The 14,971-nt window shown below is 35.4% G+C and overlaps 1 protein-coding gene across 9 annotated transcripts in view; it reads left to right on the top strand.

Annotated features, from left to right (window-relative positions):
* MBD5 (methyl-CpG binding domain protein 5) overlaps positions 1-14,971 on the top strand; it is a 466,846-nt gene that overhangs the window by 410,256 nt on the left and 41,619 nt on the right. For all 9 annotated transcript variants that reach the window (XR_004027266.1, XM_030801005.1, XM_012502548.2 and 6 more), the window contains 4 exons: positions 1,474-2,142; positions 5,852-5,954; positions 7,012-7,192; positions 11,606-13,741. Coding sequence is in view for 8 of the 9 variants with exons in the window: in XM_030801005.1 (XP_030656865.1) it covers positions 2,030-2,142; positions 5,852-5,954; positions 7,012-7,192; positions 11,606-13,741 (2,533 nt within the window). In the remaining variant the exon portion in view is untranslated. The remainder of the gene's footprint in view (positions 1-1,473; positions 2,143-5,851; positions 5,955-7,011; positions 7,193-11,605; positions 13,742-14,971) is intronic.

The following is a 14,971-nucleotide window of genomic DNA, read 5'->3' as shown; positions in this document are numbered from 1 at the left end:
TTTACAGTCCGAAATTTTTCCCAGTAAATTTTTGATATTTTCCCCATTGCCTGCCAGTGTTTGCCACGTCCATACCCACAGTTCCTTGTTCTCAGTTGAGAGTAAATGCTTCATTACAACACCCTTAACCGGTCTCAGAGCCATGGCTGCGAATAAGGCATATACCTGAATATACGATGGCCTTTACTGCAAGATGGTCTCCTGCTTTCCTAATGAGAGATCCAAAAAAGGTTTTGGGCCAACTTAAATACACAGACTTTTAGGAATGTAGTTAAGTAGTTATGTGTCTGTTTACACTGTTTCATTTGTTACTTGATTAAGTTATACATGCATATTTGAAATGCATGTTGTCTAAAATAATACATTAGCTTTTTCACTTACGCATTTTAAAATGATTTTAATTTAATACTTCCATATGAATCTTAAGTCATTTAACACAGTTTTTCAGAGTATATCATCTTCGCTTCCATTTAAATTGTTTGAAATATAGTATTTTTTGAATCTGTGGACAATGCTGCCACTGAAATATTTATCACAAACCACAAGTCCCATTCATTCAGCGCTAGGATAATTGTTTTTTATCCATTCTTTAGTGTAGTTTGATGAATCCCACAGTATAACTATATACAGTATATTAAATTGGTCATAAAAAGGCTTCTTTACAAAAACTAATAATACCAACAACTGTGAAGCTGCATTCTCCACAAGATTGGGTATAAATCTTCTAAAAATATACTTGCCATGATTTTTTATTTAATAGCTCAATCAAGACAACTTTTATAAGCATTCCACACTATCATTGATTACGGCTGTTTCAAGCTAGTATGTCCTCCTCAAATAGCACCTCGTAACTGAATAAGGAATTAAAAGAGCACCCCATAATATAAGGAATTTTGTAAACTCTTGACTATAAAACAACTTCCACTCATATTCAGTAATATGGGAGGGAAACCACCTCTTATATTTGGAAAAGTACTATAAATTTATTTCCTTCTAACTTTTTATTTTAAAAAAAGTTTTCTTTTCTAGACCAAAACTGTATAATGATTAGAAAAGAAAACTGAATCAAAGGGTTATATAATATTAAGGACTTATTAAAATATGGTTGGATTAACAGACAACTCTGTAGTTTACAGGTCATAAGAAGTGATGGATATATTTTTATGTCAAGTTAGAAGGAGGCCTTATGTGTACGTTTGTATGTTTGAGTGTATGTGTATATGTAATGCCATAATTTCGGGTCTGTCTCTAGTAATTAGAAAGTTGGATATGCCGAAGAGCAAGGAGATTGGTTTAATTGGAGTAAGTGAACTAAGATGGAAGAAGGAAACAACTTGAATTTGACGTATGATTTTGATAGCAAAGGACATCAATGTGATTGGGTACACTCGTAGTTTATTCTATTTTAAAATTGTAAAGCTTCTCAGTTTTCAACATTAAATATACAAGTTCACATATTTACATATGTTTCAGGCTACATTATTGGAATTTTGAAGTCATGAAAACATCAGATGAACCAACCTGCAACACCTTGGATTCAGATTGGAAGATAAAGAGAAAGTTTAAAGAATGTGGCCTATAAAGGCGGGTACCTGGAAATATTAACCGACTCACACTGTAAAAATGAGACCAGTTTCTAAACAATAGAGCTTGTCTTAGTACAACATCAAGGTTCAAGACAAATGTTGAACTAAAAACTTTACACTCCCCACCCCCAGTTCAGACAGGTACCAGCATTGGTGAATTATGATTTTCCTTAGTCAGAAGCACTCATTTTTACCCATGTAGACCATCCTTAGGAATTAAATATTGGTTATTTAATGTAGATTATAATGGGAAGCTGATTTTTTTCATAATGGCAGATTTCAAGGACTTGGTTCCAAACTGAGCTGAAGCTTCCCAATGCGTTTTGTACAGTCTGGGAAAAACTGTGCTGCACTGGCCCACTTTTGAAGGCCATCATGCTCTATAATATAAGGATATCATCTTATTGCTGATATCTTTGGAGAGTCCCTAGCAGGCACAGAAAATGAATGGAGGCAAAGAGTGTGACGGAGGGGACAAGGAAGGAGGTCTTCCAGCTATACAAGTTCCTGTGGGTTGGCAGCGTCGCGTGGATCAAAATGGAGTGCTTTATGTCAGGTAAGTTCTTATTATTACCTGTGGTACGTACAAAGTTGTACTCCAAAGACGAAGGAGAGAACCAAACATGGTGACTGATGGCACCTCATATAAATGTGAAAAAGTGACCTTTGTGCTAGAAACATATGAGAGTTTTTATTGCCTTAGATTTCCAGAGAGAATTTTTATGCATTACTTGTTTATGTAAGGTGTCATTCTGCTTATCTCTGTAACAAGAATAAAGAAAAATATGAAGATTTCTAAAAGAAACATGCAATCATCATTACCACATTCACAGGAGAATGTAAAATACTGGAAATATCACTTGACCTGATATCACTTGACAGAATTACTCTGTCCTTCAGAGTGTGTCAGCTGGCTTTTTTGATAAAATTGAGTTTTTATCCATAGGAAGTTTCAATTATTAGATTTCTTAATGCCTCATGTAAACTAAAAATACGTTTCTTTTTTTCTGCATCGTCTTTAATCTATTTCCTTGCGTGTAATAGTAAAAGTGAAAAAGTCATGGAGAAGGCTCTGCGTCTTACAAGTAAATAGTCATTTAATGCCTACTCTTTTCAATGTCAATGCTATGCATCTCTTGTAGAACAAGTTGAATGGAATGACTGAACTGTTAAAAAGAAGTTTTTGTCTTACTTATTAAATAGTTGACATCTAAGTTCCCTACTTCATAGTTTTTCTGTAAGTGTCCGAAAGAAGATACCATAAATCTTTCTTTGTGATGTAATGAAAAATTTTAGAAACAGACTTAAAATTTTTTAAAAGGTATCACATTCCATTATTAAATTAATGCTATTACTTTCAGTGTGGCTATTTATATCCCAGCTTCAACAGAATTTGCCAGTCCAGCAAGAATGTATTTATAGAAATGAGATATTTTTGGATATGTAAACACAGACTATTTTATGACATAATAACTCAGAAAGTCAGTTCAGATTCTGTCGTGAGTTTGTTTGCTTGTTGTGTGTAAGGCGTTTCTGGAGGTAAATCTAATTACCAATTAAAAGCATTTTGTTACATAAATTTTACTTCTATAATATTAAAGATGTGATCCATGTTTATTGGGGTGAAGGGATCAGAAAGCAGAGAATATGAAGCTCATCCCATGGTAGATGAGATGAACAAGCACACATGAGATAACTTCTTCAGAGTTTCTATTGCCAGTGCTGTTAACAAACTACCAGAAATACTTTGTTATAAATATAATATAGCAAGTTATCTGTGTTGTATGTTTATACTTATGGTTGTTCTAGTTTATAAAGAGCAAATGTATATTCAGCATAGAACAAAAGACTCTAAAATCTGGATAATTTTTTTTCACTTCATTTTTATTCCCTTGAAAGATAGGTGAGATTTTTCAACTTCTGCGAGCAAAAACCAAATTAAATCTGGGAGTCAAAAACCAAGTTAAAGGCTAAGAAACTGTCAGTTATCTTGTTCATGATTTTACAAGTCTGACTAGACTTTATACCATCTGATATCCTTGTTAGTATGGGTTCTCCAACTTCAAATCTGTATACTGATAATTATTTTGGAAACAAGCTTTCCTAGATTAGGTAAAACACTCTCAAATTAAATTAACCAGCATAGATTTAGTTTGTTTGTATATAACTAAATTACTACTTGAACATGTATAGCTCCTTCTATAGCTCCCTGCTCAATGTGCAGTTTGCTCATAATTTTTAGGTTAGTCTCCAGCTGCTCCTGCCTCAGGGTGGCATTGAGGCTACACATTAAATTTTCCACCTACTTCCAATCTTCTAAGCTTTATCCATGCTGTAAGTTTTTAAACTATTTTTTACATTAATTATTACGCTGAGAAATTAATTAAAGAGATACAGCTGAAGGAAAGAAGCCAGCTGACTTTTTGAGAGGAAATGTTTTTAAAGCGTCTGGAGTACTTTAATAGAATTAAGGATTCATGTCTTCAGGTTTAATTTTACAATTAAATTCGTCTAGGATTCCATCCATATACTTTCTTCTAAGTTAAAATGTTAGGCAGTTCCTTTTCACCAAATTCATGAATGCGTCACATGAAAAATCAACAAGATATTGTACTTTTTTTCTTGTTGTCTTTGAAACAAAGTCTCACTCCGTCGCCCAGGCTGGAGTGTAGTGGCGCATCTTGGCTCTCTGCAAACCTCCCCGTCTTGGGTTCAAACATTTCTCATGCCTCAGCCTTCCGAGTAGCTGGAATTACAAGCACGCACTACCATGCCCAGCTAATGTTTGTATTTTTAGCAGAGACGGGGTTTCACCATGTTGGCCAGGCTGGTCTCAAATTCCTGACCTCAAGTGATCTGCCTGCCTCGGCCTCCCAAAGTGCTGGGTTTACAGGCGTGAGCCGCTGCACTCGGCCTGACTTAGTTTTACTGAAATCACCAGACCTCCAAAAACATCTTGTTGCCCTTCAATGCTGTGGTTGAACTCGTCACTAAGATGAGAATTCTCTGCATATCACCTGAAAAAAAAAATAGCCTAAGTAAATGAGTAATTTGACAAAGTTGAGGATTTTTGTTTAGATTTTCTACATGCTGAAATTACTTTCATAAGTGTCCATAAATAAAATATGAATTGCATTTTAAAGCTGGTTCACTAATAGATTTTTAAAAAATACTACTAGTTTTTTTGTAGAGATAGAACAATCTGTGTCCAGTATTGTAATGTTTTGTATATGAAATGGAGATTATTGTTTCTGGATGAACTTGGTCAGAGGGCTTAAGTGAAGGTTTTGGTAAATAGTCGTAACTAAAATATATTCTCAAGTGAAAAGTATATAATTTCAAAGCATAATATGTATTTAAGTTCAAACATTGACATGTTAATATAAAGTCCTAAAATGCAGATTGTCCATCTCACATAAAATAACTCCCATTGTAAATAAAAATCAGAGACATCTCTTGTCATCTGAATTAGTACTTAATCTGTATTGATGAATATTCACATATCTTACTGACTTTTGTGATCTGAAACTTAGTAACATTGAAGTACCTACACAATTCCTAGCCGAAGACCTGCAAGGCACCTTTCTGCTGCCTAAAACCCTATTTCCTCATAAGTTCCCTTTCTTTTGTCAACTCTGCTTAATTCCTCTCTCTCCCTGTACAGTTTGACTCTTTAGTGTATCTTTATATATAACTGATCTATTAGATCTTTAAATAAACATATGGGTGAGGGGGAGATAAAAGAAACCTGTTTTTACAAAGGGACAACTTGGTTCTAGATTCCAAGATAAACAGGGACTTGCTCACTCCAACTTTTGTGGACTTGCCAACTTTCTAGTTTGAACCTCAATATGTTTCTAAATTTCTGCTTTTCCTCAAAAAGCTTTCAAAGTAGATATTCTAGTTTAAAACGAGAGTCATTGCTTTTATGTAGTTTTCTTGTTCTTTGTTCCTTTCTTGCCTGCTTCTGTCCTTTCTTAAGAATAGCATTTTTACCACCTTTAGTCTACTCTTGGTTTTCAAAATAGTTTTATTTAATTTTCTATAAAGATCTGTATTTTTCTGAGAAATATTTTGGTTCAAAAGAAAACACAATAGTGTTAAAGGCTATAATTTAGTAGCTAACATAATATTGACAAAGAAAATGCTTTTCCCTAGTGGGAAAACATCCCATAAAGGACAGTAAGACTATAAATTATGCCTTTTTTCATATAATATGTGTAGTCAAAATTATTTCCTGATGTTTTTTTAAACTATTTTTACAGTCCCAGTGGGTCTTTGTTATCTTGCTTGGAGCAGGTTAAAACATACCTGCTTACTGATGGAACATGCAAGTGTGGCTTGGAATGTCCTCTTATTCTTCCCAAGGTAACCGTTTCACAATAGATCTACAGCAGTGTTTTATTTTTTAGGTATTTTATATATTTGTTTTTCTCATTTGGAATTTTATTTTTTATTACTTCTCCAATCATACATTTTAATTCTTTATCTAATTCTCATATTTTGCATGTGTTTTGGAATGCTTAAAAATTGTGGAAAATAATTCATGTCTAAGAGTCATTTTCAAAGGTGTCAAATCTATATTCATATTAAATATTTCATTAAAACGACCTTTCTACCTTTTCATTAGAGCTGTATCTAATATTGCTCAGCATTTAATAGTGCAATATTTTCTCTCATTACTGTAACTGCTCAAATCTGCAATGTTATTGTTAGCACCGGTATTGAAAAATCTCCCACAGATATTCTCAAAATCACAAAACTGAACCCTCATAGCCAAAATATGAAACTGTTTTACTCATTTGCAAGGTAAAAAGTAAAATCATGTAAAATGGTAAAATATTATTTGCTATAGAAATAGGTCATTATTTTGTGAATGTCTTATTATAATGCTAATTTTAAAAGTAAAGGTTAGACAATTTTTACTTTTCGTTTGTGTGTCACCACATTCCAAAAAAAGGATTAACATAATAAATAAATTAAAAAAAAACAAGTAATAGATTTTCAAAATCAGTGACAAGATAATATTAACATAGTAATAAAATGAAGCCAAGGAGAAAGTTAATATGTAGAAATATCATAGCTTTTTGTTTTGTCTTTTTTAAGTGTACTTCATCTGTTTTTACACTGTTAGAACATCAGGAGGTATCTAAAATTGAGAACATTATCAGATATTATACCTTTTCATATATTTATCTTGGCTGTCTTAGAATTAGGATAATATTCATTATTTACTTTGCCACTAAAAGCTTGAGTTCAGCAGAAGTACTTACTAAGTTATATAAAGTTGCCTTTCTTAAAAACTTGAGAAAGTTTTATTCAGATTTATGGCTTAATCTATGCACAACTGTTTTTTTAAACAAAGGGATCTTTTTATTAAATGTTTTTACAGACATATTCTAAACAAAGGCTGTGCTTTTTCCAGGTGTTTAATTTTGATCCTGGAGCTGCTGTGAAACAGAGAACCGCAGAAGATGTTAAGGCAGATGAAGATGTCACAAAGCTATGCATACATAAAAGAAAAATTATTGCAGTGGCCACACTTCATAAAAGCATGGAAGCCCCACATCCTTCTCTGGTGCTCACCAGTCCTGGAGGAGGAACAAGTATGTAATATGGTGAAAGGTTCAGGAATTCTCCTCTCCCTGGAGAAGGAGTTGCTAGAAGTCATTTTGCCTAGCATTTTCTCATTCTACTTTTCAAGCATGCACAATGCTCTTAAAATTCTGTATGTCCTATAATTTTATTACAAACAGCAAACTAGTTCTGAAAAAATGTAGTGAGGTTATTTCCCAAAATTTCTTACCCAGAGCATTCAGTTAAACAGGCAGAATAAACACTAATTAGTACATACAAATACTCTGCAAGTGTATAAAGCTGAGCTACCAAAAGTTCCCTTGGTTTTTAGAAAATAAATGTAGTCTTTTTCCTGGGGGTGGATTGGAATGTGTGGTATCGAGTCCCCAAAAGCAGTGTTATTGTTTTAGTTATTTGTCGAACATGTACTAAACAGAAATCACCTTGCTGAAAACTTTTTATATCTCCACCACCACACACGCGCATGCACGGGGGCTTTCTTTTTTAAATATTTCAAAGCTGCAGAAAAGTTGCAAGAATAGTTCATGGAGTATCCTTCATCTAAATTTACCAATTAACATTTTGTTGCAGAAGTTGCAGTTATTGTGACAATTCAACCCTAAATATTTCAGAGTATAAGGGCACACTCCTACATAAACACAATCTAAGGCTCACATTCAGGAAATTTAACACTGATCTAATATTATTATCTAACATGCAATCTATATTCAGATTTCTCCAATTGTCCTAACAGTGTTTCTCATAGTTTCACAGAAATTCAGTCTTGACCAGGTGCAGTGGCTCATACCTGTAATCTCAGCACTTTGGGAGGCTGAAGTGGGAGGATCGCTTGAGGCTAGGAGTTTCAGACCAGCCTAGACAATACAGCAAGACCTGTCTCTAAAATAATTAAAAAAAAAAAACTAGCCAGGCATGGTGGTGGCTCATACCTTTAGTCTTAGCTACTTAGAAGGCTGAGGTGGGAGATCTCTTGAACCCAGAAGTTGGAGGCTGCAGTGAGCCATGATCACAGCACTGTGCTCCAACCTGAGTGATAGAGCAAAGCTCTGTCTCTAAAAAAAAAAAGAAGTCAGTCGTTTTAAAGATTCACAATGCAGTCAAAGATTGTACACTGCATTTAGTTGTTACATATCTTATATCAATTAACAAGTCTTTTTCCATTTTTCATGACATTGAAATTTTTGAAGAGTCCAGGCCAACTTTGCCTGAAGTTCCTCAGTTTGGATTTTCCTCATATTTATGTTCAGGCTAAACACATTTTGCTAGGAATACTGCCTAGATGATGTTAACACCTCATCATTAGACACATAACGTCAGTTTATCCCATTTTGATAACATTGTTTGATTGCTTAGTTAAAATTGTGTCCATTTGATTTTCCCATTACTGAAGTACCCTTTTCCCTTTATGATTAATGTGTACTCTGTGGAATTATGCTTTGGGACTGAGGAACTTCTTTGTGTAAGGGATAGAATATGAATGCTCTCTAAAATATTATAATCTAATGTTTGACTATTAATTCAGAATAAAATACGGCTAAACACAAAAGCATTTGTTTATGAGGGATTATTGATACTTTCCCACGGAACTCTGAAAAATAGGGATGATGAGTATACCTGTAGTGATCAGAGAAGGCTTTATGGCAGAACTCAGATTTGGACAAGCCTTAGAAAATAGTAGGATTTAGACATATAAGGGGGATAGGAAAAACCTTCTCCATAATGAGTGTAGCATAATAAGGGATGTTGTAGAAACTGACTTGAATAGAAGATTAGACCGATGTAGGTAAATTGGGGCCAAATTATTGATTGCTTTGGATACAAAGAAGAACAGTCGCCATGTCATGCAGGTAATTAAAGATTCACACTTACAATTCATGTGAAGAGGTAAAACTATGTCTTCATTTTTGCATATTACCGTGGACATACTCTTACCTGTGCTTGCTCTCACAGCACATATCATACAGTTTTACCAGTTTCTACAGAGTCTGCTTATTGCATTTCTAAAGACCCTGGCAGAATCGAGATCTCGCTTCTCTGTCATACCTATACATACAAGTTTAATTATTGAAATTAAAGGTAAATATTTAACTGGCACAGGTATAATAGGTACACCTCCATTCCCTTTTAAAATGATACTCTTCATGGGATTGATTACTTTTACTAGCTTCAGACCTAGCATTTATTTTAGTTTCCCAATTTTAAACTATATTATCATAAGGTTGAGATTCGAATAATTAAAAGTTCAGAAGACTGACTTAGTAATTTTTCACCTGTCATTATTTAAATCCATAAGCATCTGTTTCTGTTTATTCTTTTGGAAGGTCGACTTGAATATACATGAAAGCACGTGATGGGTGCCTAGCATTTCCACTTGCCAACTCTATAACAAAACATCAGCCTGACTGTTGTTTATTTTGTATTTCGATTATTTTTAAAATGGTAACTATTTTTCCCCAAGTTTGGAAGAAACTTTTTCTGAACCACAGTTATTATCTAAATTCTGGTAGTTGAATATAAAAATTCCAGTGTCTGTATTTTTAAGCTCTGAACTGTAGATAATTATATAAATACATTGATACCCAGGAAAAAATACGAGTAGGTTGTTTTGTCACTAAAGAGAACATGGTCAGTCATAGGATAATGCTAATGATGTTAATGTTCTCTCTATATGCCAAGCACAGTGCCCAAAATATTAATGTTTTTCATTTTATTCCTTTAATTACAAACTTTAAAAATCTCTTTTTAACAAGAAAATAAGCTTCAGTTGAGTTTATCTACTGCAATTCTCTCATATCATTGGATCTCAACTTTTCATATATTATATCCAGGAATCATTCCATCAAAGAACCTCTACCATGATAAAATCAGAAATTCCACATTTTCCAAGAAAAACATATGTTCACTGCATTCTCTTACTAATTGAATGTGCTCTATGTAGATTTATTTGGACCCCAGGTTGAGAACCACTATCTCAGTAATTGTTATGATATGATTTGACCTGTATAGTGTCTAGCAGATAGGAAAACTATATTTAATCTTAAATGTGTAATTATCCATTTAAGTAAGCGTACCTATTATTGCAAATGAATGTAACTCTACTTGCTAATGTAAGTCTCAAAATAGGTATGGCAGATGTATAGTTTGAATGGTGCCATTCTCATCTCCTATGCCTGTAACAGACTCATTGGCATTTTCTCATGGAGCCCAGCTAGAGTTCAGCTTCCTTTCCAACACAGCTTTCTAAGCAGCTACCACCAATTGGTGGGAATTGGCATATGAAACAAATTTTACTTGCCATTTTCATTTTAAAAGGCATAACTTTATAAAATAGTTAGATATCGAAAGGGGCTAAAAAACCGAAACTTGGAATTCTGATGTGATAGAATGAAAATTCTGTATGATGAGTCTGCTTGCTTTTGTTGCCTGTATTCTGTCTGATCTCCAGAAAAACTGAAGGGATTCCAAAAAGCCAGAGAAGGAGAAATGCACTCACGTAAAAAGAGAATATGCAATTGGAGCCCAGTACTGAAGGTTTTAGCACTTCAACTAAATTTTACATGAGAAACCTATCCTAATAAAAGAATTGAAGTCTGTGGCCATACCACCCTGAATACACCCAACTGTCTAATGAAAGAACTGCAGTCTTTTACCTAAGTTGAGGTAAAAGGCTGTGGCTGTTTTTACAATAATGACTAATTAAGGGCAAAGAAATTACAGTGTTAGAAACATGATGTGAAACTAAGCATGGGTTAGTTTGCAATATCACTGCATTTATTCTTCTTATTACTCCCATTATAAAAGATTTGGAACCCCATTAGACAGAAATCAAGTCTTACTCTCACAGTGAAAATGTTGGGATAAGGAAATATTACTGTATCTGTTCTGAGAAGGTTGCAGTAAGATAACAGAAGCATTTTTTATAAGGGTGAACATTTTGTGGTGAAAATGGCAATTCATTTAAATCACCCAAGAAAATATTATGCCACACAGATCACAATTTTCTATTGTAACTGCATTCTTAAAAATTCTAAATCCAACAAAATAGTAATATCACCATTTCCATCTGGACTGCCAGTCTTGATTTTGCATATTTTAAATATTATTAGAATGGCTAATGTCATTATGTATTGCTTTAGATGCCCATGCTTTCTCAACAGATAAAGAGTAAATAAGCATAATGAGCAGTTACTGAGAACCTTTGGTCAACAAAGGGAAAATAATGTACTTTTTAAAATCAAATTTAAAATAGTATTAATATATAGAACTACTTTTATTGCATAGAATCACAGCTTTTATTTACAGATTCCTACTTCCAGATGGCCATCCTCCCTCTCCCTTCCTGATTTCCTCCATTCCTTCCCTCCCTCCCACCACAAGAGTTGAGACTGTTAACAGAATTCTTTTTTTCTCTTTCACATCAGATGCAACTCCAGTAGTACCTTCTCGGGCAGCAACTCCAAGATCAGTAAGAAATAAGTCTCATGAAGGAATTACAAATTCTGTAATGCCTGAATGTAAGAATCCTTTCAAGTTAATGATTGGATCATCTAACGCCATGGGAAGGCTGTATGTACAAGAACTGCCTGGAAGCCAACAACAGGAACTCCACCCTGTCTACCCCCGACAGAGATTGGGCAGCAGTGAACATGGACAGAAATCTCCATTCCGTGGCAGCCATGGAGGCCTGCCCAGCCCAGCGTCATCAGGTTCCCAGATATATGGAGATGGTTCAATCTCTCCAAGGACTGACCCGCTTGGAAGTCCTGATGTTTTCACAAGAAATAATCCTGGTTTTCATGGAGCTCCCAGTTCTAGTCCTGTTCATCTGAATAGGACTCCTCTTTCTCCACCTTCAGTAATGCTACATGGTTCTCCTGTACAGTCATCCTGTGCAATGGCTGGAAGGACTAATATACCTCTTTCCCCAACCTTGACTACAAAGAGTCCAGTAATGAAAAAACCAATGTGTAATTTTTCAACTAATATGGAAATACCACGAGCAATGTTCCACCACAAGCCACCCCAAGGCCCACCTCCCCCTCCTCCACCTTCTTGTGCTCTTCAGAAAAAGCCATTAACATCTGAGAAAGATCCACTTGGCATTCTTGACCCTATTCCTAGTAAACCAGTGAATCAGAACCCTGTTATCATTAATCCAACCAGTTTCCATTCAAATGTCCACTCTCAGGTACCTATGATGAATGTAAGCATGCCTCCTGCTGTTGTTCCTTTGCCAAGTAATCTCCCATTGCCAACTGTAAAACCTGGTCACATGAATCATGGGAGTCATGTACAAAGAGTTCAGCATTCAGCTTCAACCTCCCTGTCCCCTTCTCCAGTGACATCCCCAGTGCACATGATGGGGACTGGAATTGGAAGGATTGAGGCATCGCCCCAAAGATCACGCTCATCTTCCACATCATCAGATCATGGAAATTTCATGATGCCATCTGTAGGACCCCAGGCCACATGTAGTGGTATTAAGGTTCCACCCAGGTCACCAAGGTCAACAATAGGGTCCCCAAGGCCATCAATGCCATCAAGCCCTTCTACCAAGTCCGATGGACATCATCAGTACAAGGATATCCCTAACCCATTAATTGCTGGAATAAGTAATGTACTAAATACCCCAAGCAGTGCAGCTTTTCCTACTGCATCTGCCGGAAGTGGTTCTGTAAAGAGTCAGCCTGGTTTGCTGGGAATGCCTTTAAATCAGATCTTGAACCAGCACAATGCTGCCTCCTTTCCAGCAAGTAGTTTACTCTCAGCAGCAGCCAAAGCACAGCTAGCAAATCAAAACAAACTTGCTGGTAACAACAGTAGCAGCAGTAGCAATTCTGGAGCTGTTGCCGGCAGTGGCAACACTGAAGGACATAGCACTTTAAACACCATGTTCCCTCCTACTGCCAACATGCTTCTCCCAACAGGTGAAGGGCAAAGTGGTCGAGCAGCACTAAGAGATAAGCTGATGTCTCAGCAAAAAGACTCATTGCGGAAAAGAAAACAACCACCTACGACAGTGTTGAGTTTGCTCAGACAGTCTCAAATGGATAGTTCTGCAGTTCCTAAACCTGGACCTGACTTGCTAAGGAAGCAGGGTCAGGGTTCATTTCCCATCAGTTCAATGTCTCAGTTACTACAGTCTATGAGTTGTCAAAGCTCTCACTTGAGTAGCAATAGTACCCCGGGTTGTGGGGCCTCAAATACTGCTTTGCCTTGCTCTGCTAACCAGCTGCATTTTACAGATCCCAGTATGAACTCTAGTGTTCTTCAGAATTCACTGACACAGAACATACCTTTAAGAGGGGAAGCCGTGCACTGCCACAATGCAAACACTAACTTTGTTCACAGTAACAGTCCAGTCCCCAACCACCATCTTGCAGGTTTAATAAATCAGATTCAGGCTAGCGGGAACTGTGGGATGCTCAGTCAGTCGGGCATGGCTTTAGGAAATTCCTTACATCCCAATCCACCTCAGTCAAGAATTTCAACGTCCTCCACTCCAGTGATACCAAACAGCATTGTTAGCAGCTATAATCAAACAAGTTCTGAAGCAGGTATGGTTTTATTAGAAAAAAGTACCCAAAGGTACTAAACTTTTCTACTTTTTTAAAAATTTGTACCAAAATATTTATTATGATAAGAAATGATCCTTTCCCCATTGTGAAATTCTTTTCATTTCTTTAGTATTTATAATTTTATTTACAGAATGCTAGGGATTTGTCTATTGGGAAGATTAACAGCTAAGAGGATTTCATGTGTTTCCATTATTTGTTGTCAATCTGTGTCATTTTGAATATTGTTCGACTTTCACTTGGTTTTATAACCACTGGACTCCCAACTGCAAAATAAGCCATACAAGGCAGGGTTTCCTGGTTTGTGACACATGTCCTTGGTCTATGCCAATATAAAAGCCGTCTCCCTAGCTTTTGTTTGTATTCAGGTAAATGAAGTTTATCTTGGAAAATCCAAAAAGGCAAAAATAAATGGATTTTTTTCCTTGCTGCTGAACAGAAGTAGGTGAATGGATAGGAAAAGGTAACTAGAAGTTGTACGAGGTAGAAAGCTGTCTTCTAATGTGTTTTCTTATCGTAGTTTGCTATCCTTTATTATTATTTGTTTGAGAAAACTCAAAAATGGATATTGGCTACTCCCTTTTTTAAAAAAAAGCTAATAATTGAAGTTTTCTAATAAAAAAAAAGGCTTGAAAACCTGATTTCCAGAATTTTTAATCTTGAAATTGTTTTTTGATTTTCTTACAGAACTAAACCATTTTTACCATTGACATTAAGGTTTTGAACCCAAATCTATTGTATCTCTTCATCCACCATTAATTAAGGAAACAAATTTATTTAAAAGTAGGCATATCAGAAAAAGACCTGTGTTTTGTGCAATAGAGTCCTCAGGAATTGTTATAAAAGCTGTACAGAACCACCTAAGAGGTAAATGTGTTGAGGCATCAGAAAATTTGACTATGAAAACATTATTCAACACTAATGATTTATGAGAAATGACAAGGAGGAAATAAAAGATGGTTGTAAAGACATTATTGTTCACTGTGAAAACAGTGTGCTATGAAAACCAGATTGCTGCTGGAAATGAGAAAACTGCTGAGGCTTTCAATAATAAGCTAGTGTGTAGGTATAATACCATCATGCTGGAAAAGCATTCTAACCCACATGTCTTTGTTGCTGATAGTAAAAGCATTTTCCTTCCTAGTGTTGCCATTTACGCCTGCCATCCTTCACATCTTGTGTTATGTGTTATGTTTTGATGTCACTATTTAA

Source organism: Nomascus leucogenys, chromosome 20 (genome assembly GCF_006542625.1).
Source record: "Nomascus leucogenys isolate Asia chromosome 20, Asia_NLE_v1, whole genome shotgun sequence".
NCBI classification, from domain to species: Eukaryota; Metazoa; Chordata; class Mammalia; order Primates; family Hylobatidae; genus Nomascus; species Nomascus leucogenys.
This window is presented reverse-complemented; position numbering and strand designations above follow the sequence as displayed.